The sequence below is a fragment of the Dipteris shenzhenensis genome, chromosome 5 (assembly GCF_047967505.1).
Source record: "Dipteris shenzhenensis isolate YYH24624 ecotype China chromosome 5, Dip_SZ_1.0, whole genome shotgun sequence".
Classification (NCBI taxonomy): domain Eukaryota; kingdom Viridiplantae; phylum Streptophyta; class Polypodiopsida; order Gleicheniales; family Dipteridaceae; genus Dipteris; species Dipteris shenzhenensis.
The window spans coordinates 37,790,079-37,816,266 of NC_141600.1; the positions used below are offsets into that span (position 1 = coordinate 37,790,079).

The 26,188-nt window shown below is 43.1% G+C and overlaps 1 protein-coding gene across 1 annotated transcript; it reads left to right on the forward strand.

Moving 5' to 3' along the window:
* The first annotated feature begins 230 nt into the window (after nt 1–230).
* Nucleotides 231–24,758, forward strand: LOC147901981 (uncharacterized). Its single transcript, XM_087375022.1, has 6 exons — nt 231–256; nt 556–745; nt 22,164–22,340; nt 22,791–22,886; nt 23,070–23,210; nt 24,384–24,758. Exons 2-6 carry the CDS (start codon nt 566–568, stop codon nt 24,612–24,614), a joined length of 825 nt encoding a protein of 274 aa, XP_087231148.1. The 5' UTR covers nt 231–256; nt 556–565; the 3' UTR covers nt 24,615–24,758.
* The last annotated feature ends 1,430 nt before the right edge of the window (nt 24,759–26,188 follow it).

Genomic DNA, 26,188 nt, shown 5'->3' on the forward strand with positions numbered 1-26,188 from the left:
GATGGGCACCCTTCAAATCTGCCAATCACCACAGTTTTCAAGGTCCTGCATATTTTTTTTAAAATTACAAAACCTCGGTGTGTAAAGGGGTGGGCATTGAATTTTTTGATGGGCAACTGGTGTGTAACCGGAGTGCGCACATTCCAAATTGCCGTGCCAACAATTTGGGTTATACTGGAGTGTAAAGACCCTAACTCTCACATTGCTTGATGAATGGCAAGAAGTTTCCTACTCATTTGGACAAACTCCCCTCGAGGTACCTGCCCCTTTCTTTGTAGCTACTTGTTGGTTGCATGTAGGCTTATCAGTTGCTTCTTCCATATTTGTGCTATTATGTGGTTGTATCCAGGGTCGGACAGACAAAACCTGTACCACATCGACGTATCTAAAGGCTTGAATCCCAATGTCATATTGCTTTATTTCACCTTGTATTCTCTGCTTTGTAATATCTTTCTAAAATACAATGCTGTCTAGGCATTTCATGTTAGTTTTATTGCACTGTACCTTTTTCCTTTCCAATTATCACTCTCACACCTGTTTAATCTTTCAAAACAGAGATTATACGATGTTCTTGAAGCCTGGCCTTAAGAACACGATGAGCGACAAGGACTTCCTAAAATCAACTTCGATCGACTCCTCAGATGAAGAAACTCCAGCATCTTCAGAACTTTTAGGAATTTCTGAAAGAGCTGCTAAAATTCCCTGCGGATTAGAGAACACATCATCTGACATTAGTGAACTTGATGTAAGCTTCCGTGTTCCAAACCTTTGCAGATTATCATATCTCCGGTTTGAAGAAACTTCTTTATAGTTAGAATTGCATTTAATCGTGAGTTGGAAAGCTTGTTTTGAAACGTGAATCTAAACGAACTTTGGAACATGATTTTAACATTCATTGAAAATATTTTAGAAGTTGAAACTGCTGCTATCTCCAGATTTTCAGACCTGATTTCAGCACTTTGAAGGGATCATCATCATCATCCTTACACCCTTGTCTTTGCAAAGATCCTCAACCTTGGTATCAAGCCATCGTTTATCCGTATCATGCATAATGTGGGTGCTCACTAGCAAAGCCTGGTGAGGGACGTGTGCAGGTATGCATGAGAGGCTGGACATCCTGACAATTGGGTTGAGAAGAAGACATGCTTTTGAGCTTACACGGTGTTAGTGACATAGAGGGAGCATAGGCATACGCAATTGATAGGAAGAAACGCAAAGGAGGCCTCCTTAAAGGCGTCTGCACAGTCCATTCCTCTTATCTTTCTCATTGGATTTTCTAATGCCCAGTCCCTTTTGCCTATGACTTCAGAAAAGGGGTAGCCTTCTTCATGCAAGCAGTATCTACTATCACCATCAATTTGAACCAAATAAATGGAGCCATCCTGCAATAAACACAATCATCAAGAGCACGTCAGACAAAAGAGGGAAAAAGAAGAGGAGCTGTTGAAGTACCTGTTGAAGGGCTGAAGCTGAGGCTAAGGGCACAATCAGCAGCGCCATGAGAAGACGTAGCAGGTGCGAGGTTACACAATGCAGCTGCACGTTTTACTACAGCCAACGGTCCCAGACACAGAAAGAGTTAGAGCGAAGGTTCACACACTCTTAGCTTCCTCCTCTTGGAGGCAGTTGGAGGAGTTTCTTCTTTTGGTTTTGCATCTCCAACCTGACTTTGAGTCATCACACGGTGAACAGGTATTGGAGTCTGCAAGTTTCCTGGCCCAAGAGCTGAAGTGTTGGAGGAATCTTGGCATTCCTTCCATGTAATCCATAAGCTGTATATTATTTCGAGCAGAACATTGTATTTCATTTCAAACTCCTTTTTAGCTGCATTTAATGTGTCCTCCTGATTGTCCATTATTTGTATGCATATGGCCAAGCATTCTTTCATCTTGGTGCTGGAGTCCTGTACCTCTTTAACCTTGTCATCGGAGGGGAAGGGAAGGGGAGCTTCTTGAAAACTTCTTCCAAGGTCTTCATGCCCCCCCCCCCCCCCTTTGGCACTTGTTGCCATCCCTGCAATCCCAAATATAGAGTCCCCAAAATGTGCAAAATATATCCAAAACGATGAGGTACCTTGCTGTTTCTTAAAGTTTTGCATGCCAATGCTAAGATCAGCCACAACAATCCACAATTTCCGTCTGATTCCATCCAAATTCATTGATGGAATATTATCATGTCTCTATTCTTCTTCCTTTTGAATTTCTTTTTGTTGTGGGTTGCTTTGCCAATCAATGAAGGTACATGCGATGAAAAGCCCCTTTCTCTTCTTTGTCTATTCTTTGGAGCTTGCTTTTCTGTCGATCATCTATTGGCTGCCTTAGATGCCTACATAGTTGAAGCAATTACAACTGGTGGATAGTCTACCATAACAATCACCATCCGGTCTTCTTCCTTTTGAATTTCCTTTTGTTGTGGGTTGCTTTGCTGATCAATGAAGGTGGATGCAATGAAAAGCCCCATCGTTTTCTCTTCTTTTTCTATTCTTTGGAGCTTGTTTTTCAGTCGATCCTCTTCATTGGCTGCCGTAGATGCCTACATAGTTGATGCACTTACAACTGGCGGATAGTCTACCATAACAATCACTACCCAATCGTTAACCTTGGTTGCCTATAGTTGAAGCACTTACAACTGGCGGATAGTCTACCGTAAGAATCACCACCCAATCGTTAACCCATCTGAGAGATTCATCAATCAGGGAGGCCGAGGTGTTTCAAGTTGAAGACAAATCCCAATGTGGGCTATATCGTTGCCTATATAGTTGAAGCACTTACAACTGGCGGATAGCCTTAGTTGCCTACATAGTTGAAGCACTAACAATTGGTGGATAGTCTACCTAGATGAGTTTGGGAATGTTCCTGGATTCATCTAGGTATATACAATTGGTGGATAGTCTACTGTAACAATCACCACCCCGTTGTAACCCATCTGAGAGATTCGTCAATTAGGGAGTGAGGCGTTTCAAGTTGAAGACGAGCCCGAATGTGGGCTGACAAAGAATGAACGAATGGGGGAGTGACGGTGAATGGGCAGGGGCAGAGAGCTCCAAGCAAGAAAGCCTAGGATAGAGGCACTAGCAGGCTGGAAAGACGCCAGTGACAGCAATAGACATGCACGACAGATGACCAATGGTAGACACACACAGCAGATTGGACGGACAAAACTATGACCATCCCCGTCAAGGGGGGGGGAGAGAGAGAGAAAGAGAGTGCACACTGAACCTCTGATGTGATATTTAGCCAGAATGTATGTGGAAAGAGTGAGCCCAAAGGAGGGTACAAGCATTGCAAATTCCAGCCACATACCTAGAACAATTAGCAAGGTGTGGCAAGGATCAAGACCATCACCAAGCCCATTGATGGAAGCAAAGAGGACGGGGAGGGCATGCCAAGGTTTTACCAGGGTATTACAAAAACTAAGATCATCAGTAATGGATGGAAGCAGATAGTGTCAAGGTTGAGAGTAGCGTTACAATACAGAATAGGGGGAGTCATTAAAGAGAGAGGAAAAGAGAGAAGGTAGAGGTTGGGAGAGGAGGAGACACAATCTGCAACGTGGTGCTCTTCAAGTTCCCCTATTACCCACTCGCAAGGTCTTAGCATGAAGCTATATAATGATGTTGTGAAAGAAGTACATATAAAGGTTTTGAATGCCAAAACATGAGAATGACCTTTCTTTTACAAAATTCAAAGGAGGATCCTAGATAGCTCTCACGACTAATCTTAGGTGGTGAGTGGTCCCAGGATGCTACCCACACTTGGATCAATAGGGATTGATTGCATTCCCCCTTCTGCTAAGGTTCATACACTGTCCCACACACTATATTTAGACTTAGAGATTGAGGGATAGGGGTTGATTCATTTTCCCCTCGACTTTCTTCCACTTAGTGTCAAAGACAGGGTCTTGGGAATGGAAAGGATTCACATGATATGGATGGTAGACTCCTTTCATCTTGAGATACAAATTAGATTGAGAATGCAAGAAGGGTCGGAAAGGATGAGACAAGGGAGAAGGCTCTAATTGTCAAGTTCAAGGATGCATTTGTGTGACAACAAATCTTAACAAAATGAGCGAGCTTGAGAGCACTCGGGCCTTCATTAATGAATACCTCACACATGCAAATAGTGACACTTAGCCTTGGTATGGCCTTGTAGGCTAGTTAGGACACTCTGTCCTAGTACACTTGGGACATTTTAGTCCGAAGTTGACTTTGGTTGGCCATCTCTTGTACTTTCTCATTATCCATTTGCAAGTACACTTTAATTCCTTCAGCTTGTCCCCTCCTTGCATTCCAGCTTCCTTCCATTGCTCCCCCCACATCCAATAGTGGTATCAGAGCAGTGTTCTACCTTCCTACCTACTCTCCTTGTGCTCCTATTCAGCTCGGCGCAGCTTCCAGCCAGCATTTTGACCTGTTTCTCAGCTCGTTTTTGAACTTGACCTGCATTCCAGCCTGCTCCAGATCTTCAGCCAGCATTTGCACTGACTGTTCTTGGTTCATTGACTGCTGGGACGCTTTGGACAGATTTGTACTTACTTTTGGAGCTGTAAAACACTCGTTTTTTTGCTGATTTCATCGCCAAAGCTTGCTGAAAATTTGTTTGGACAGGCATAAACACCTGCTGCATAATCGCGACCTATTTCTTCTCCGTATGGCATGTCCGTACAACTGTACAGATTTAGGCCAGAATTGTGATTTTTTGCTCCCTACTCTGTCTGTACTGTTACACATCCATCTGTGCCAGTTTCTGCCAGTTTTGCTCCGTTTCAGTTGGTTTTCTCTGCTGTAGGCTCTAGTTTTTCTGTTTGGAGCTTGCATTTGCAAGGTAGTCAACTGAATTGACTTTGGGACTATCAGATCTGGCACAAAATTTGGGGCTTCTGGTACATTTGCAGTCTATTGCAGTGATATTTGGCATTGGGAGCATTTGCCCTCTTTTTGACTCAGGTATTTACGAAAATTTTGGGTCTTTTCTTTGAAATTATGGCTTTTGCCTAATTTCTTGCACATTTGGTTCAAATTATTGCGTGGACAGATTTTGCCCTCTTTTCCCAAAATTTTGGGTCACATTTGGGGCTTTTAAGTTTTGGCACTCTTGTTGTGCATTGGTCCCAGTGCGTTGGGCATGTTACTTTTAGGTATATTTAAGCAGATTTGAGTAGACATTTGTCTTTGAATTTGACGTTGGTCAGAGTTTTGGTGGACAGACATTTGCAGATTTGCAGTTCGTCTACTTGCAGGCAGATTTGTCTCATCCCATGTTCTCTCATCAAGAGACACGGGGGAGGTCACCTACATTGGGAGACAAATCCTCACCCTATGTGGTTGCTTTTTGTGCTGTAAATATGCAATGGCACATCATTTTTCAAAGACACATGAGGTTATACATGCAACACCCCTCACGGATCAAGCGTAATTGACTAAGTGATAATAAGCCAAGGTGCAACACTACATTGAATTACCTCAAGAATGAGGAGATTCTGGAGTCCAACTACAAGGCAATATCATTGGGCCTCAAAGGAACAAAGTCCGCTGCATAAAAACATAAAAATACTGCACAGCCTAGACTGAGAATGGATTATAAAAAGCTCACATCGATGACCATAAAATAGAAACAGAAGTATCACGATGTCAAATGCCTTCTACATGCCAAACAATGCCTAGATGCATAACAGAAATACTGCATAACACAGCCCATGAATTCCTTAAGGGGAGGAGCAAAGGCATGCCTTGCAACCACTAGTACAACCAGGAATGCAATAGAATGGCAACTTAACAGGACTGTGCCAATCCACAAAGGAAGGGATAATAAGGTGGCAAAAAACTATAGAACCATCATGGTGAGTAGTCTAATGGCCCAATTATATGGAACTATCCTTGAGCAAAAAATCAGCTAATGGGTGAGGCACAAGGAAGCGCACCATCTCAGGCAGGATTCCATCCCCAGCACTCGACAGTGGATCATCTAGTCGCCATAAGAGCGGCAACAGAGGGAGCAAAGAACAAGAAAGGGGCTGTCTATTGTTGCTTTTTGTAGACTTCAAGAAAGCCTTCTCGACACAGTACCAAGAAAAAAATTATGGGAGACTAGAAAGGCTCCAAGGTCCCTTTGGAACTCAGAGAAACCACATACCAATTATATGAGAAGGTACAGGCCGGGCTAGCACAGCCACTGTTAGATGGATCCTGTTCTAGGGAAAATGCCATCATAAGCAATGATATATAGGGTTCAAGCCAGGTTGTCCCCTGTCGTGGACTCTCTTCAGTCTCTTCATAGATGAACTGGAAGATTGGATGAGAACATACATTAGAGAAGGTATTCAAGTTGCAAGGTATGCCTTCCTAGTGCTCATCTACTCGGATTATGTAGTGTAGGCCATCTTCTGGTGGTTCTAGTGATGCCCTATAGGCCATGGTATGTGCCTTGTAGGCATAAATATAGGCACTTATAGTGTTAGTGCCTTTTACGCCACATAGGACACTTAGTCCTATGTAACACCTAGGACACTTAGTCCTAGGTCTAGGTACAAGTACTTTGTACTCTTATCCTAGTTGACGTGACGGCAGACTCTATCGACTCTTTGTACCGTGCTCTCTCTCTCTTTTGCCTATTGATCTTACAGTGGTATCAGAGCCAGGCTTGACTCGTCTTCTCCTGCACCTGGACTCACATAAGCTCCCTTCAACTTCATTGTCCCTTCATCCGTACAGTTGTACGGTATGGACAACCGTACCTACAGCCTGCTCCGTACTTACTTAGCCGTACAGCCGTACAGCCCGTACTCTACCTGCACATAGGGCGACCGTACTGTGCCAGCTTTGTACTCCGTTCTGTACTGTGCCGTACATCTCTCCGTACAGACGTGCTGAAGGTCTAGTGCATGTTCCGTACTGCATTCAGTACTTGCGTCGCCGTACATCATACTGTGTGGTACCCTTACCTTGTACTTGCTTTTGTACATTGGATTTCGTACTTTTCATCCAGCATACTTGCATTGCCGTACAGTCGTACCTGAACTCCATATAGGCACAGCACATGTTCAGTACCTACTTCCGTACAGGCATCGTACCTGATTCCGTACATTCACCGTACAATGCTCCGTACAACGTACCATATATGTACAACGTAACAAATCCGTACAGCTTGTATCTGCTCCAGGTATTCCGTACAGTTTCACACGTGTGAAACTGTTGCCAGAATCCGTACTAGCTGGCATTGGCTGTGAATCCGGACATTGGCAGTTTTTGGGGCTTTCAGTTCTTTTCACCTTCTTTGGTTGCAATTTCTTGCAAGAACATTGGGACTTTGGGATTTGGGGCTGCAATCTCTTGTTTGTTTGTAGTACTTTTGGGTCAGATTGCAGGACATTGAGTCACTTTTGCAGGACATTGAGTCAGATTCTCACACATTGGGTCACATTTCCAAAATCTCAGCAAAATTTGGGGCTTTTCTGCATTCGCCCTCTTTTTGGCCTATTTGCCCTCATTAAATTTGGGGCTTTTGCCAGATTTTCTGTTTTTGCAGTGAACATTGCCTGCCACAGTCACATTTGGGTCAGATCTGCGTTTGCCCTTTGATTTGGGTTGGAAATTTGTAGATATTTGCTGTCATTTTTGGACAGCCAGCTCTTTGCAGTGATAGCCTTGAGGCTTTTGGGTTTTCAGGTCTCTTTCAGGGTATCACATTCGCTATGGCTGCGAACAATCAAGATCTATTTGGCGTTCTTCGTGAAGATGATAAGTTGGATGGCACCAACTATCCGATGTGGTCTTATCTCATGAAACATATTCTTGTTGCAAAGCATTTGTGGAATATTGTTTCTGGGGTTGATATGAGGCCAGCCAATGCTACAGTGGTTGCCTCTACTGCTGGTCCCTCTGTAGGGGGTACTCCTCCTGATGCCTCATCTTCTAGCACTCCTGCTGCTGCTCTTCCAACTCAGGAACAGTCAAGATGGGATGCAAGAGATGCAAATGCACATTCATGTATTGCCTTATCATGCAAGAGAATCATTATTCCACACATTCGGTCTTGCAGAGCAGCAAAGGATGCTTGGGACAAGTTGGCTTCTCTCTATCAGATTCGCAATGAGGCACGTGTTGCATATTTGAGAAGGCAATTGCAGGAAGTCAGTATGAATGAAGTGATTCTATGGATGCATACCTGACAAAGGTCAAGGACCTCATGGAACAACTTGCCAACATTGATGAGGTGGTGCCAACTTCACAACTTGTCAGTACCACATTGAATGGACTGCCAGATACATATCAAGGGTTTGCTACAACCCTTCGATTAGTGGCCATGGGTAATCCAGACCACTATTCTTTTGATCAGCTAGTTACTTTGCTTTTGCAGGAAGAGCAAAGTAGAGCTAATAGACAAGCCATTATTCCTGATCATGCACTTGCTTCACGGCAGACAGGAAGAGGCAAGGCTTCCAAGCCTATGGGTAAGCCAAAATCTGCGCATAGTAGCTGCAATTCCTCCCATGCATCTAAAAATACAGCAGATAAGTCAAAGAAGAAAATATGCAACTATTGTCGCAAGCCTGGACATGACATTTTAGAATGCAGGAAGCGGATTGCTTCAGAGAAAAAGAAAGTAGGATTGACAGTTAATGCCTCACATGCTATTGAATCCCATGAGCCAGCAGATGCTTCACATGCACATGCTCTTCAGGATGATTGGGCATGGGCTGTCCATTGCTCATTTGATCCCTCCAAAGCTGATGCATTCTTTACTGCTAATGATGCTCAGTCCTGGTACTTTGATAGTGGTGCTTCCAAGCATGTCACATCTTGCAGACAGTTGTTTCATTCTTTAGCTGATGCACCTCGAGGGGGAGCTGCCACATGTGCTAATAATGCTTCATATGCTGTAAAAGGAATTGGAGATGTGCAGCTCACATCCATTTCAAGCCATCCTGTCACTCTGACAAATGTTCTTTTTGTGCTTGGAATTGAAGTCTTTCAATTTCAGCAATTGCCACTTCAGGTTTCAGAGTTATTTTTGATGGCTACAGATGCCTAATTTATGATCTTCGTGATGACAATGCCATAGTTCTCACTGGCACTTTGCAAAAGGGGCTTTATCACCTTGATCACCACTCAGCTGCACTTTCTATTGAAGCATTTGCAATTTCAGATTCACAGCTTGCTGAAACTCATCTTTGGCATGAGAGAATGGGTCATCTCAATTATAGAGCTCTTGCAAAGCTACATTCACAGCAGATGGCAAATGATGTACCTCAAACTCACACAGTTTCCAAACATGTGTGTGAGGGTTGTCTTTTGGGTAAGATGCATCGATTTCCTTTTCAACAGAACTCACTCTTTATGTCCGCGGGAGTGGATTTGATTTTTTAGTGCAATGTGGATGATATGCTCATCACGGGCCCAGATACTCAGCAAATTGCAGCTTTCAAGGCTGATTTGCAGCAGGTTTTTGAAATGTCAGACATGGGACAGCTCCACTATTATTTGGGCATTCAGTTTACTCATGTTGAGGGGGGTATCATGATGTCTCAGTCCAAGTATATTGGACAGCTCCTTGATTGTTTTCAGTTTGAGGATTGCAAGCCAATCTCTACTCCAGTGGACCCTGGCTTCAAATTCTCAGCTCATGATGGGAGCCCACCATGTGATCTCACTCTTTATCAGCAAGCTGTTGGATGCCTTATTTATTTATGTCACACCAGACCTGACTTATAGTATGCAGTATCTTAGCTTAGCAGATTCATGCACATGCCCAGTTCACAGCATTGGTAGGCAGTGAAGAGAGTCTTCAGATATCTCAGAGGCACTCAGGATTTAGCCCTCTTCTATGGTGATCAGGGTTCACTTACCATGCATGCTTACACGGATAGTGACTGGGCAGGATGTTCCGACACCAGAGTGTCACATACCGGCAATTGTTTTTTGCTTGGCAATTCATGTATCTCTTGGCTTAGCAAGAAGCAACCAACAGTTGCCACATCTAGCTGTGAGGCTGAGTACAGGGCAGCTTTCACCGCTACAGTAAGTGTGTTTGGCTTCGACAGTTACTTACAGATCTTGGTATACGCCAGACATCCTCCACTATGGTTTACACTGATAGCAGAGTGCTTTGGCCATTGCGCGTAACCCAGTGTTTCATGCACGTACCAAGCATATTGAAGCTCACTATCATTATGTTCGGGAGCGGTTGTCAGCAGGAGACATAGAGTTGTCCTATCTTCCCATAGAGGACAACATAGCAGATATGTTTACAAAGGCACTTCCTCGTCCCAAGTTCGAAGTCTTCCGACAGGCTTTACACTTGGTTCCCTTTGTTACATGATCTGACATCCCTTGTACATTCATAGGTGGCTATATACTTTTGGATGAACAAGGTATTCTGAGACGTTTCTAGAATATTTCAGCCCATCCCATGGAGGGGGGTTTGTAGGCCATCTTCTGGTGGTTCTAGTGATGCCCGATAGGCCATGGTATGTGCCTTGTAGGCATAAATATAGGCACTTATAGTGTTAGTGCCTTTTAGGCCACATAGGACACTTAGTCATATGTAACACCTAGGACACTTAGTCCTAGGTCTAGGTACAAGTACTTTGTACTCTTTCTTTTTCACTATCCTAGTTGACGTGACGGTAGACTCTATCGACTCTTTGTACCTTGCTCTCTCTCTCTTTTGCCTATTGATCCTACATGTAGTATTCTTTGCAAAAGATAAAAGGAACATGCAAACTCACTTGGATGCATTGGGTAATTTCTGCAAACAATCAAGCATTCAAGTCAACATTGCGAAAACCAAAGTAATGGTGATTGGGACTCGAAATAAACAAGTGGACTTTACATTCGAAGGACAGCCTTTGGACATAGTCACCACATACAAATACCCAGGCTGGAATTTGTAGATAATATACAAGTGGAATGCATGCGTGGAAAGAAGAATCCTGGAGGTTTGACAGTTCTTTACAGCTTTCAAACTATGGAATTGGGAAATGAGAAAGTTTTTATACACTATGCTTGTGCAAACAATGATCCTCTATGGATGCCTAGCTTGGGCACCTGGGCTCTCTAGAGCATATTGGAAAAGAATAGAAATAGTGCATAAATGCTTTCTCATAGGAGAATTGGGGGTCAAGGCACAAATGACCTATCCCATACTACTGGCTGAGACTGGTATGGTACAATTGGAGGGAGAAGCATTATGCCAATACATGGGGTACCTCAACAAGCTTGGGAAGATGAATGCACATCGGATACCACATAAAGCAATGGAGGCTGCAAAGACCACTGGCTAGTGCAGAGACGAGGAGAAATGGATGGAGCTATGAGGCATAAAGGCTGCGGATATACCAGAAGACTCAAGTGAAATCAGAGAATTAGTAACACAGAAAATGCTACAAAAATTATGGCTGGACATGGGAACAAAAATGTAGTTTTACAAGCAGCAAATCAATCCAATGGACAGTTATGAAATGCAGAATTATCTTGGGGACGATATATGATTGTTCAAAAGGCATTTAATCTGCAAAATAAACACATGATCTAGTGGTGGAGAGGGGCAGGTGGGCAAGACCCAAGATCCAGAGAGGAAAGAATCTGCAAAATCTGCCCCATAGGGGAGGTAGAAGATGAGCAGCTCATGCTCCTAAAATGCTAAACCTATGCATACATTAGAGAAAAAAATAGTGACAGCAGGGGTAACCTGAAAAATCTGCTGGAACAGCCAGGCCAAAAGCTTGGAAGCTACCTAAAGGAAGTCTTGGAGCACCACAGCAAAGTCTTACGGTTAGCACAAGTTTGTAAAGGTTTCTTTTCATTGGATGTAAAAGATCTCTATCAGTTAATAGTGGTCACCAATCCCATACCTAAAGGGTATCAATATACTTTACTACAATCATATTATATCATCTCTCTCTCTCTCTCTCTCTCTCTCTCATTCCTCCACACAGTTTGGGCCTTACCCCATTGGAGACTATAGAGGCTGGCACTAGAGTCATCTAGACGAGACTAGCAGAGAGCGGAGTAGATACAGTATAGTATGCACATATATGAACATGGCTTGCTAGCCATGGTATCCAGATGGACCGGCTTCCCCCCTTTCAGTACAACATGGATGCACCACCCGAGTTGATCCCACGAGATGAGATTAACCGTATCATACGGTTAGACCTCCTCCAACTCCATACGTCTCGGACTTGGGGGGGACCAGAAGTTCCCAACCAAGATCCAGTTTTATCATGACCACTTCTTGAGAGTATCAGAGTATGAATTCATCATCAGGCTCCAGTATCTCGAGGACAGAAGAGTCTCGCATGCACTGAGGATTGCCATTGGACAGCTGCAAGTTTTGTCCCACCACCTGAGGATTGAGGCAAGGAGAGCTGCAGGCATACCCAAGCAGCAACGCGGATCTGCAGGTTATGCATAGTGGGGGAGGTCGAGACAGAGGAGCATCATCTTTGTTTGTCCAGTCTACTATGAGATTTGGGGATGGTACCACTACCTCTTTCAAGAGGGGCACGCCTTTGATTCACTCTCATGATTGATCCACTTTCATGACTAGGTTTGCATTGGGCTTTATCTGATTGAGAGGCGACGACACAAAGAGACAATATTGCGAGAGATCAGAGAGCAACATGAGGTGACCATCCCAGAGGACACTAAGGTCAATTGAGCACAGGGACGTGTCACAAACTTTTACGCATCTGTGTCAGATCCAGTGCATAGTGAGGTGGAGAAGCTAGGTGAGATGAGGGTAGTATGGATCAATAGAGAGAGCTGACAATGGCATTGCCAAGCGAGGGACACAGAGACCACATGCGACATGAAGAGTGACCAGAGCACACACAATCGAGGTGTGGCCTATCTCAGCTCTCCTTAGCGGGGACCGCTACAGGCGAGGCATCACTCTTGATCTAGTCCCCCGGATCTAAGGTTTCGACCAAGAAGGGTTGACTTTAGTCAACCAACGCATTTTGACTCTAGTCAGAAAGATTAGATTATGATTATGGTATTTGGACTGTTGGTCGAAGTCCTTAATCATAGTCAAAGAGGATATTGACCTTGGTCAACCAAAGAATTAATGTGTGTGCCTTGTTTTGCATGGTGGAGATCCCATAGTACACAAAGTACCCCAAGGCAGGGTGACTTACAAGTACCTTGTCAAGTTCAAGAATTATTTGGCATATGAAGACATGATATAACATAAAGAAAATAATATTACAAGTCTAAAAATATATAAACATATATTGTGTGTGTGTGTGTGTATCTCTTAGGGGACCGAGGTGGGGAGGTTTTTTAAAAAACTCACAAGTGTTAGTATAATTGAGAGAATGAAAGTGTGTGTGTGTGTGTGTGTGTGTGTGGGGGGGGGGGGTGGGTGGGTGGGTAGGATTGCTGCATGTTCGGGCTACGTGCTCCTATGTGCACTTTTGTAGTGTCTTCTATGGATTTTTTTGTCATGGGTCTATGCATCGGGTTTGTGCTATGTATTCCAAGGGTTATGCGAGTGCATTATGTTGGTGTGCAACCCGTGTGTGGTTGTGTGTTTTGTCTCTATCATTCATGTGTTGCACGAGGGCATGCTATCAATGTGTGCTATGGCTATGTGATGTGTTTATGGTGCATGTGTTGTGTGTGGTGTCTTAAAGTTTGTTTTGCATGTGTTGCGTGTGGTGTAATTGTTGCATGCATTGTGTGTACACATGTGTTTTGGATCTTTACAAGGAGGCTTTTTCAGTTGAGGTCAACGGATTAGAAGTCGAGGGGATGTCACCATGTTGTAAATATCCTAAGTAAATAATAAAGTTAACCTTTTATTTGACTATGGTAAAAGAGTTCTTTTATTTGGTCAATGCATTGACTCCGGTTAGAGAGACCTGATTTCGACAAAGAAGGGTTGAGTTTTAGTCAACCAAAGCATTTTGACTCTAGTCAGAAAGATAAGATTACGATTATGGTATTTTGATTGCTGGTCAAAGTCCTTAATCATGGTCAAAGAGGGTTGACCTTGGTCAACCAAAGAATTAATGTGTGCATTGTTTTGCATGGTGGGGTTCGGTCAAAGAAATTGACTTTGGTTAACTAGAGCAAGTTTGCTTTTCTTTGTTTTGCATTGGTTAGTGAGCACCGTGGGGACACCCACGAGGAGACTAGCAGAGAGCGGAGTAGATACAGTATAGTATGCACATATATGAACATGGCTTGCTAGCCATGGTAGCCAGATGGACCGGCTTCCCCCCTTTCAGTACAACATGGATGCACCACCCGAGTTGATCCCACGAGATGAGATTAACCGTATCATACAGTTAGACCTCCTCCAACTCATACGTCTCGGACTTGGGGGGGACCAGAAGTTCCCCACCAAGATCCAGTTTTATCATGACCACTTCTTGAGAGTATCAGAGTATGGAATCATCATCAGGCTCTAGTATCTCGAGGACAGAAGAGTCTCCCATGCACTGAGGATTGCCATTGGACAGCTGCAAGTCTCGTCCCCCCAGTTGAGGATTGAGGCAAGGAGAGCTGCAGGCATACCCAAGCAGCAACGCGGATCTGCAGGTTATGCATAGCGGGGGAGGTCGAGACAGAGGAGCATCATCTTTGTTTTCCAGTCTACTATGAGATCTGGGGATGGTACCACTACCTCTTCCAAGAGGGGCATGCCTTTGGTTCACTCTCATGATTGATCCACTTTCATGACTAGGTTTGCATTGGGCTTTATCTGATTGAGAGGCGACGACACAAAGAGACAATATTGCGAGAGATCAGAGAGCAACAGGAGGTGACGATCCCAGAGGACACTAAGGTCAATTGAGCTCAGGGACGTGTCACAAACTTTTATGCATCTGTGTCAGATCCAGTGCATAGTGAGGTGTAGAGCTAGGTGAGATGAGGGCAGTATGGATCAACAGAGAGAGCTGACAATGGCGTTGCCAAGCGAGGGACACAGAGACCCCATGCGACATGAAGAGTGACCAGAGCACACACAATCGAGGTGTGGCCTATCTCAGCTCTCCTTAGCGGGGACCGCTAGAGGCGAGGCGTCACTCTTGATCTAGCCCACCGGATCTAAGGTTTCGACCAAGAAGGGTTGACTTTAGTCAACCAAAGCATTTTGACTCTAGTCAGAAAGATTAGATTATGATTATGGTATTTGGACTGTTGGTCGAAGTCCTTAATCATAGTCAAAGAGGATATTGACCTTGGTCAACCAAAGAATTAATGTGTGTGCCTTGTTTTGCATGGTGGAGATCCCATAGTACACAAAGTACCCCAAGGCAGGGTGACTTACAAGTACCTTGTCAAGTTCAAGAATTATTTGGCATATGAAGACATGATATAACATAAAGAAAATAATATTACAAGTCTAAAAATATATAAACATATATTGTGTGTGTGTGTGTGTATCTCTTAGGGAGGCGAGGTGGGGAGGTTTTTTAAAAAACTCACAAGTGTTAGTATAATTGAGAGAATGAAAGTGTGTGTGTGTGGGGGGGGGGGGGGGGGGGTAGGATTGCTGCATGTTCGGGCTACGTGCTCCCATGTGCACTTTTGTAGTGTCTTCTATGGATTTTTTTGTCATAAGTCTATGCATCGGGTTTGTGCTATGTATTCCAAGGGTTATGCGAGTGCATCATGTTGGTGTGCAACCCGTGTGTGGTTGTGTGTTTTGTCTCTATCATTCATGTGTTGCATGAGGGCATGCTATCAATGTGTGCTATGGCTATGTGATGTGTTTATGGTGCATGTGTTGTGTGTGGTGTCTTAAAGTTTGTTTTGCATGTGTTGCGTGTGGTGTAATTGTTGCATGCATTGTGTGTACACATGTGTTTTGGATCTTTACGAGGCTTTTTCAGTTGAGGTCAACGGATTAGAAGTCGAGGGGATGTTACCATGCTGTAAATATCCTCAGGTCAACGGATTAGAAGTCGAGGGGATGTTACCATGTTGTAAATATCCTAAGTAAATAATAAAGTTAACCTTTTATTTGACTATGGTAAAAGAGTTCTTTTATTTGGTCAATGTATTGACTCCGGTTAAAGAGACTTGATTTCGACAAAGAAGGGTTGAGTTTTAGTCAACCAAAGCATTTTGACTCTAGTCAGAAAGATAAGATTACGATTATGGTATTTTGATTGCTGGTCAAAGTCCTTAATCATGGTCAAAGAGGGTTGACCTTGGTCAACCAAAGAATTAATGTGTGTGCATTGTTTTGCATGGTGGGGTTCGGTCAAAGAAATTGACTTTGGTTAACTAGAGCAAGTTTGCTTTTCTTTGTTTTACATTGGTTAGTGAGCACTGTGGGGACACCCATGAGGAACTAGGACTAGTCCAAGAACTAGAATGTATGCATTAGCTAACCTGTAATGGGTTACAAGTTGGATATTGTTTGTACCTTGGAGAGTGCTAAATTTTCCACTTTTTAAGTGGAAAAATGTAAGATTAGTGGCGCCTAACTTTAAAAGAGGACCCACGGGAGCAAAAGCAAGTTGCAGTGCAACTTTATAGAGAAAGCTAGGTTGGCCCAAAAAGCTTCAGTTTTACAGAAAGCAAGCGTTAGCTTTTAGACAGCATATGCTTTTTGGCTGCCTGCCCCAGTCTATAAATTCAGAGCCTTTGTGCTCTCTTGAGAAGTGATTTATATTCAGCTCTTGCTCCCTTGTGAGCCATCTTGTACAAACACGTTTTCTATTGCAATAAGGACCTCAGGGGGGGACCAGCCCTGTGGTCCCTAGTGCTGCATTTTATCTCCCTTCTCTCCTTCCCCACTTCCTTCCTTAATTGTGATGAAGCATTTCGTTGGATCGCTGCCTACACTCCTCACTTCTACCAATACCACCTGATTTCTTGGAGTCCCACGTGCTGCCCACAGCACGTGGAGCTTTCTCTTCCATCACATGTATCCTAGAGCCAGTTTGGTACGTGGAGCTTTCTCTTCCATCACATGTATCCTAGAGCCAGTTTGGCACGTGGGTTTGAGACTCTCAATTGATGTGTTGATTATTTATTGTGAATTTCAAAGGCCTCACGAGGTATAGAGTCAAATGCCTTCCGGAAGTCTACAAATCAGCAATATACTCTCTGTTTCTGGAATCTGGCCTCCACTAGATGGCTCTTAAGGTGAACATGTGGTCTTGCGTGAGCCATCCCATTTGAAACCTGCATATCCCGTCGGTACAAGCCTGTGCTGTTGGCATGCTCGCTAATGCGTATCTTGAGAACTAATCCATATACCTTGGCCATCAGATGGTCAACCATGATAGTCCGGTAGTTGTTTGCATCCATGGGATTCCATGCCTTGTGAATGATCGTGTTTGTGGTTCAAGAGGTTGTGAGGCTTGTGCATAAAGCTTCATTGAATAACTTGGCTAGGATTGGAGCAAGTAACCTCCCACCGGTGGGTTAGGAGTTTCACTTGGAGACCCATCTAATCCTTGGTCTTTCCATTTTGGAGATTCTTGATTGCTTTTTTTAGATGGGCTATGATGAAGATCATGGATATGGTGGGGCAAGGGATGACCTCTACGTTGGTTAAGGACATCTTAGAGTGTATCCAGGCAAGCTTTTCAAAGGGTGGGATCCTTGATTGGATATGGTGATCTCTTCTCCAATAGCTTCATCCAAAACTCTTTGAGATTACTGTTGTGAATGGGGTCAGGCCAATGATGCCCTGCCACTGCTCACTCTTTGGTATTTCGAGCTGATTTTTCAACTGGTTGCTTGCATCACCATGCGTGAAAACGAATTTGAACAGTCCAAGCCTCCAAAGAAGGAAGAAAACAAAAACTTGGAAGGAGAATGGCATGGGAAGAGAACAGCAGCAAGAGGGCGGTTGGCATGGAGCTATGTGGAAGAGTGCTTGTCTAGAGTCATGGAACAACATGTGGGCAAACCCGGTGATCTGATGAGGAGTACCGAGTCCTCAAATCCTGGTCACATCTGGTTCTTGGATGTTGCACAATTGACAAGCTCCCATGTCATGGATCTCCTCGATTTGTGTGCAATTAGATATGAGAAGATGTGCAGAAGGACAAAGGAATTTCTTGATGAGAGATAGATGCCTCGTCAACCATATTGCTCTTTCTTAGTGGACTTCAGTGAAGAATAGGAGATCTCTTGAAAGTGGATGATCAAGAATAGAAAAGTATTTTCTAGTTCTTTGCTAAAAGTTAAATGGTCTGTATGACAAGAATGTGCAATTTATCTTCTATCTGACATTCTTCTCCCTCTTGAGAGTGTTAGCAAAGAAACCACAGCATATGGGTTCAACGATATCAGAGGGCAAGGCTTGGCATAGGAATCTGTGAGGAATATAGGAATCTGTGAGGAATACCGTGGCCAAGCTTTCATCTGCGAGAGGCTCGTGATGAGAGTTAACATAACATGATTGAAAATACAAAGAGGATGGCAATTGCCAGTCCTTGGTTATGAGATGTGAATAGCTCGCTACCTCCTTCCTTGGATGTATTCTAACATTCTACTCATTTGTTATCATCTTATTACTGCTTATATTTTATTGCATGTGTATCTCCTTGTGCCCTAACTGTAAAATACTGCCTAGAATTGTGTTTACAATCAATGTAAAATTTCCTTATTTCCTCGATATCATATCTACATCGAAACCAAAAACAGTCTTCCGAGCGCACCAGATACGCTACGTGAATACTGTAGACTGGTACGGAGGAAGAAACGTTCGTCGGAACGAGGAGCTACTGAACATTTTGTTTAGTAACAACTCTAAGAACTTCTAGCGGAGATTTTTAGAAGGACGGTCCCCTCCGCCACTCACTGACACTCAGATCTGGTTTGATTATGCACGCACACTTTATGACATCCAAATCAGCCAGTCCCTAACCTCTCACACATGCCTCGTCCCACATCCTACACCCTCTTTACTAGAGGAGGGGTAAAGGATGCTGTAATGAAACTTCATAATGGCCAAGCGAAGGATCATGAGGGGCTATGCACTGAGTTTATTGCATATGGGATTGACCTCCTAGCCCCGATCTTAGATTTTTAATGAAGCTGTTTGTTTGGGATTTCCACACACTTGGACCATTAACACCATCTCACCCATCCACAAGGCAGGGGATCCCATGAGCCCGGAGAACTACAAGACCATTATGATTGGACATGTCATGTCTAAGATTTATGCATCTGTACTTGACTCCGAGGTTAGCAGACTTGCAGAGTGTCGAGGACTTAGAGTAGCAGGACAGGCTGGATTCCGGTGTGACCATGGAACCATGGACCACATTCTCACGCTCAGATGTATCATCGAGGAGGCGAGATCACGGAAGCAGAGGGTTTATTGTTGCTTTGTGGATTTTCGCAAGGCATTTGACACGGTTCCGAGAGCGCGCCTCATACGGCACCTACATGACTTGGGTTATGACGAGGAGATCATTTGGGCTGTCATGGCACTTTACGAGAGAGTTTCAGGCAGAATTCGGGCAGGGTTTGGGTGGACAGACGAGATTATGAGCACCATCGGGGTCAAACAAGGGTGTCCTTTGTTACCTACCTTGTTTGGCCTCTACATTGACGAGCTTGAGACAGTGATGCAGACACAAGGGGGTGTAGGTTGCTCTCTTGCGGGCATGTTGATCCAGATTTTGCTCTATGCAGATGACGTGGCTCTCTTGTCTTCCTCAGCAGAGGGGCTTCAGAGACACCTAGACGCACTATAGTCCTTTTGTGAGTCTCATGATTTGAAGGTCAACTTGGGTAAGACCAAGGTCATGATCTTCAATACATCTCGAGCCATCATGCACCAGGAGCAATTCACATTTGCGAGGCCATCTGTTGAGATAGTTTCATCATACACTTATCTTGGGGTTATCTTCTCCGGACCCAGCTTCACTATGAGACCCGCAATGCAAGCACGCTTGAGTAGAGGGTATGCTTCATTGGCCAGACTAGAGAGGCAGTGCTTCCGCTCGCACTTTCAGGATCCACGCACCAAGTGGTTGCTTTTTGACTCCTTGGTTCGCCCAGCGGGGATGTATGGCAGCCCCTTGTTGGGGGTCAAACTTGTCGGATACAAAGTGGACCCGTGTGCAGCGGCTACAAGTTCTCATGTTATCACGGATGATTCGTGGTAAGTTATCCGTTTCTCACCAGATCATTCAGGCTGAGTTTGGGTCACCCCCTTTACAGCTAGATGTTGCATTTCATGTCATCACGTATCTGTACCGAATTAGGGAATATGGGGATTATACATCGGGGCATAGCAGGCTACCATGGATAGCTCTATCCTCTTCTATGGCACTTGCAATAGGAGGAGACTAGAGGTGCTGGTATGCACGTATAGAGAGATGGTTTGAGCGATTGGGGCTCCACATGGAAAGACTACCTCCCTTCCAGTACAGCATGGATGCTCCGTTTTCTCCTCTCTTATTACACGAGGTCAACCAGGTTATCCGTGAGGATCTACTAGAGCTACACACATTTCGGACCTGGTTGGGACCGAGTGAACTCCCAGTGAAGCTTAGCTTCTACAGAGATCACTTCTTACATATCACAGCGGAGGGTTTCATTGACCCACCAGGATACACGCAGATTCACCTACCCCACTCGCTGAGGATCTCTCTTGGGCAGTTCGGGGTCTCTTCACACAGACTTCGCGTCGAGAGCGGCAGAGCAGAGCGACTACCCAGGGAGAGGCGCATATGCACACTATGTGACATGCAGGAGGTTGAGATAGAGGAGCATTTCATCTTCAGGTGTCTTGTATACTATGAGATCCGAGGGCGTTTCCATTGCCTCTTTAGGGATAGTTATGGGATTTTGGCATGTTTCCTCTCCTACCCAGACCAACGGTGTTTGGCAGGTTTCATTCATGAGGCACTTAGACACCGTGAGGATACTCTGAGCACGGAGACAGGAGTAGACTTCTTCCTCGGCTGATCCCTCTCAGAGCTCTATCATGGAGTTCTTTCAGCTAGATCACATGGACCCCCACGAGACGAGGCCTCGACATGACCGTGACCCGGAGCCTATAACCCGACAGCTCAGATAGAGGGTCGACACATAGATCACACTTGGGGACATCGCCTCCTTGTTTAGAGTTGGAGCCCAACCGACGGGGGTCACAATAGCCCTGGTCAGACGCAGAGCTACGACCAGGAGACGTGCCAGGACCGCATCTCTAAGTGGCAGACAACACTCTATTGCCGACTCCATGCCTCCACTGCCTCATCCATCCTGATATCTTGCTGCTGCCGATGATGATGATGATATTGATGACGATGCTGAGATTGATATACAGTCGACCATCGACATGACTATTGTGTACTTAGGACTTAGTAGTGCCATTCTGCATTTTTGCATTTTGCATTGGTATGGACACTCGTTTAGTAGCTCCACTACCACAGCTTGTTGTATCAGGATTTTCACAGTCTCATAGATCCATCAGTGTTCCGAAGACTTTAATAAACTTTCTTTCTCTCTTTCTTTCTCACATAATTCTATGATTAACTGCAATGTGTGGTGCTCGAATATTGGTACTAGTGCTTTCAGAATGACTCTTGCAGTAGTGGAGGGGCTTTGATATCTTAATCTCTTGAAAAATGACCCTGAGTAAGTCCTCTTGTTCCACATAAGGTTACCGTAAAATTCAGCAACCTTTTCCATGCTTACTTTAAATTGTCAGTATTTTGAAGAGAAGTTCGTTTTGAAGATAAATATGCACGGATAGAGTGATCTTTGTTAGCCCTGCTGTTCTTTGTGAAGGACTGAGAGTGAGTTTTAAATGCTAGATTTCTATTTTTCTTATTGGTTTGAATTCTTGTACTTCAGTTTAGATCGCAATCCTGTTACCTGGCTTAGTGTAGAGTATCCTCTTGTAACCTCACTAAAAGATACATAAATAAAATTTAGGTGCAATTTTGTGTAGCTATATATGCACATAAAAGTGTGATCTACCCACTGTGGCAGCTAACAGTTCTAACAAGCATCACCTCACTGTTGAAGGGATTCTTGAGAGATGTCAAATGAAAAGCTTATTTTTTTATTCCACTACTTAAGCTGGATATGCTTTTCTAGTTCTTGTTTCTAGACGATGCGTCATGTACCCGTGTATTTTCCTCCTTGCAGTTGACTGTTCTATTTAGACTGGTGGTAAACAAATCTGTTAATATTTTGAAAATGCTAAGACTTTGGATTTTGAAAACAGGTAACTGAGGAGATAAAGGGTTTGTTTCAATTTATAGGATGTTACAAACCTCGAGAGGTGGAAATAGGAACACTATTAAGGCCATTCATTCCAGACTACATACCAGCAGTCGGTGCTGTGGATGAGTTCATTAAAGTGCCTCGTCCTGATGGTCTACCAGACTACCTTGGACTAAAGGTGAGATTCTTCTTAATCATTTGGCCAGGAGTTTATTATGCATTAAACTAAATTTCATCTTTGCACACTAACTACAGTATCCCTATGCTTCTGACAAGTATAAATCTGATACCCATTGAGATCTAATTAATTGGGATTTTCAGTTTTCTTGTGTTTTAAGATTCTTTATCTGATCGCTCTATGTAAAGCAAACTCACAGATTCTTTTATGCTGCTTAGATTAGATATAGATATGGAAGTCCCATTACCAATGCATTTGGGTGAGTCTTTCGAGTTATTGACTTGAAGAGGGAAATTGTACGTACTGGATTCTCTGCACTTAAATGATGATCTGACTGCAGATCCATGGCTTCTTTTCTTACATACATCTAGAATGAAAATCCTAGATCATACAGTCTTCTTCCAACAGAGCTTGGGTGTCATCAACATATTTCCCTTTTCTGTCCTGCAGGTTTTAGATGAAAGTGGTCCCTACCAAAGTGATCCAGGTGTGATATCTCTACAGCTCAGGGCTGCAACAATGCAATCCAGTCATCACCCTGTTGAGGTCAATAATGCTCTGTAAATTGATGTGTATGTAAGTGTTGTCTGTGTACTGGAAGCCAGCAGCAACAGGACTATTGCAATGTATGAGCTCAAAATAATCAACAAAGTTAAATAATTAATGTGACTAATTTGGTTTTAGATATGTTTCGTATCCTTGTTTGAAAGTTGTTTGTGTATTCTTCAGGTTGCAACTCTAGAAGATCCTGAAAATAATCCCAGGAAGATAGATGCCTGGATTGAAAGCATGAAGGATCTGCATCGAACAAAACTGCCATCATCAGTCACCTATTCAAAGCCAATGCCAGACATAGAGAAACTCACAGAGGTAAATTTTTTATTGGGTACAGCATAGGTGGTACTAAGATTGGCTAGTCGGTACTACAACTAGCTAGCTTGTACTATAACTAGCTAGTCGATATTAGGTAGCCGTTATAACTAGCTAACCGATATTATAAGTAGCTCACCAGTACTAACTAGCTGCCATTTTTTTTGGAGAGTAAATGCTTTTACAAATGAGCAATCCATGTGGCACTAAATGTCGGAGAATCAAAGGGAGAGAAACGGGCTCTCAACCAGCCTGTTTTCAGAGAACCCAGCTCACATTCCATTGAATACCTAGCTCTCTGAATACATTAAGACACATGCAGGCCAACCCTTGCAAAAATGTGCATCCTCCACCTTCTATTTGCTGTGGAGCCAGACCACCTCTAGGCCACATTGAATGCTTCTCATTGATAGGAATGGACATCTTATGGAACATGCATCCACACAGGCTATTTGTAGAATTTGCAAGTAATCTGGCTCCCATATGGTTTCCTCACACTTTTGTGTGTTTTCTATCTATATAATAAGGTTTGTGCATTTCCCCTGAATGGTGGAACACCCAGTGATTTGTCAATGTTGACATGGGTCAATGCCAGGATTGGCCTCATTTCCTGTTTATTGCATAATGAGAGTAGTATCTTTGCTGATTTTTTTATAACTAAATGAATTTTAGTTTGTTTAGTGTATAAGTAGGCTGGATATACAGTGTTAATCTTTAATGGCTGCAGATAACTCATTCTTCACAGAAGTCTTTAAATGCGTAGTTTGGTACATTCTTGCCTGCAATGACATTTTAGTTGACAATATGTGTTTGTCAACCATGTCTGCAATAAATTAATTATATCCATGGCCAAGTTTTCTCAGGAGTGCCCAATAGAAGTAGATAGAGATCATGTGGAAATACAACTTCCAAATACACTGGATGTAGATTTGGCAACATCCGTGGACATGTGTTGCTCATTCCTCGGTATCCCTGTGTAAGCATAGAAATATCTCAATACAAAGAAAGTTTTAACTTTGAGCAGTTTTAAAATAATGCTCAAGAACAATAGGACGTTCAGATACATACATGTATGATGTTACTGAGCATTTTGCAGATAGATCGTTTCCATTGATTTGCCATGAAGTATAGCCATAAAGAGCTTTGCCTTATATATATTGATCCATTGGACAGGTACAAAAGCCGCGTGGAATCTTTGCACTGTATGTTCACTCTTTTCCTAGAGCTGAAGAAGAACACCAGGTTTTGAGAGTAATATTGGTCCTCCAGAAGGATGAAAATGGGCATGCTTTGTCATGTTTTATATCCTTTCCTACGATATATTGTAAGGACAGTTATTTTCCAATTAAAAGATCACAAGGGACTTGGAGCAAACCACACGCCTGTTTACTATGTAAAGTATAGATGCATAAATCTACACACGGATGTGCATGCATCTCTCCATGAGTGAGTGAACACTATGCATGAGTATGGGCGTGCACACACACATACACATGCACGCACATATACATAAATGTACGTACTATGGGCATACACCCAAATATACATGCGAAGATGACTATATTTGTCAGTAGTGCATGTATGTATACACGTCTAGTACACATATGAAGACATACACCTCCACTATAAACACACATGATGCATAATTTCTCCATTACACTAGATTTAGTTGATAATACTCAAAATATAGAATAGATGATATATATATGGAGTTGGAATTGGAGATGGAGATGGAGATGGAGATGGAGATGGAGATGGAGATGGAGAGAGAGCTTTGGAATCACCACAATATTGGACTTCTGAATAGAAAGGAGCTGGAGATGGAGATGGAGATGGAGATGGAGATGGAGATGGAGATGGAGATGGAGATGGAGTTGGAGGTAGAGAGAGAGCTTTGGAATCACCACAATATTGGACTTCTGAATAGAAAGAAAGAGGGATTTGAGTTTGAAGGTTGTAGACTTATATGTAAAGATGAAAACAAAGATTAGAGCAAAGTTTCTTTGAATTTTAAAGCCTTTTTGAAGAAGTAAATGCATGGATTATTTGATTAAAAGCCTCTTTAGACCAGTAGAAATGCAAGAGAACTAAAAAAGTGATAAGCATAAATAAGTTAATGAATGCAACATTTCTTCAATATATAAAACTAGGGCATTTAGGTGATTTGCAACTTGATATAAGCATTGGCCTGTAAGCCTAAAGCAACTAATGATTGCTAAGATCAAAGAACTTGCATGTATACTAATTAATATTTCAAAAAGTGAGGACAAATATCTCAAATCGAATAGGTTTTTACAAAGGCCTTGAAATATAAGATGTGGGTTTACCAATTCATGAACAAGCTAAATATGTCTAAAGGATGATTGGTGATTCCTATATTGAAACTAAAGTAAAAATGAAGTAGTGCATGAGGAGGTTGGCACAATTGGTCTCCATCACTTTTTTTGAGTCACATATACTATTGATGTGGATTGTGGAAGAATTCTTTATAAGCTTCTACAGAAGCGCATCAAGTAAAATCTTGGGTTGCATGTACACAAGTATTGATAGGCATGTAGGTTGCTCTCTCTTGCCTTGACCCCCTAGGCATTGGAGATATGATAATATTGGCCCATATATTTAAATTTATTATGTTGAAGAGGCCATGCGTCGAATGTAGGTTGTGTGCATGCAAGTTGCCTTGCCACTTAGCATGCTTCTCTTGCCTTGCAAAGGGGCTTCAAGGTATTTGAGATGGGCATATTAGTCCATCTGTGTGGTCATCTTATTGTGTGGATGATCCATTTCCTTGTGCTAGCACAATATCATCAGAGTGCTTGCTTTAGGTCCTTGGACACAATTTTTTTCCATTCAATACTAGGCCCAAATTGGGGTGGAGGCTAATGCCCACAATACATAGAGCACATTTTTTAAGCTAGCGACCAGAAAGGTGTGAAATAAGTGGAGTGATGAGGGACATAGGAGAATCTCTTAAGTTA

Coding starts and splice junctions, on each gene's coding strand:
- LOC147901981 (XM_087375022.1), top strand. CDS start 566: ATGTTCTTGAAGCCTGGCCTTAAGAACACGATGAGCGACAAGGACTTC. Junction 746..22,163: donor CTGACATTAGTGAACTTGAT/GTAAGCTTCCGT, acceptor TTTTGAAAACAG/GTAACTGAGGAGATAAAGGG. Junction 22,887..23,069: donor CCAGTCATCACCCTGTTGAG/GTCAATAATGCT, acceptor TGTATTCTTCAG/GTTGCAACTCTAGAAGATCC.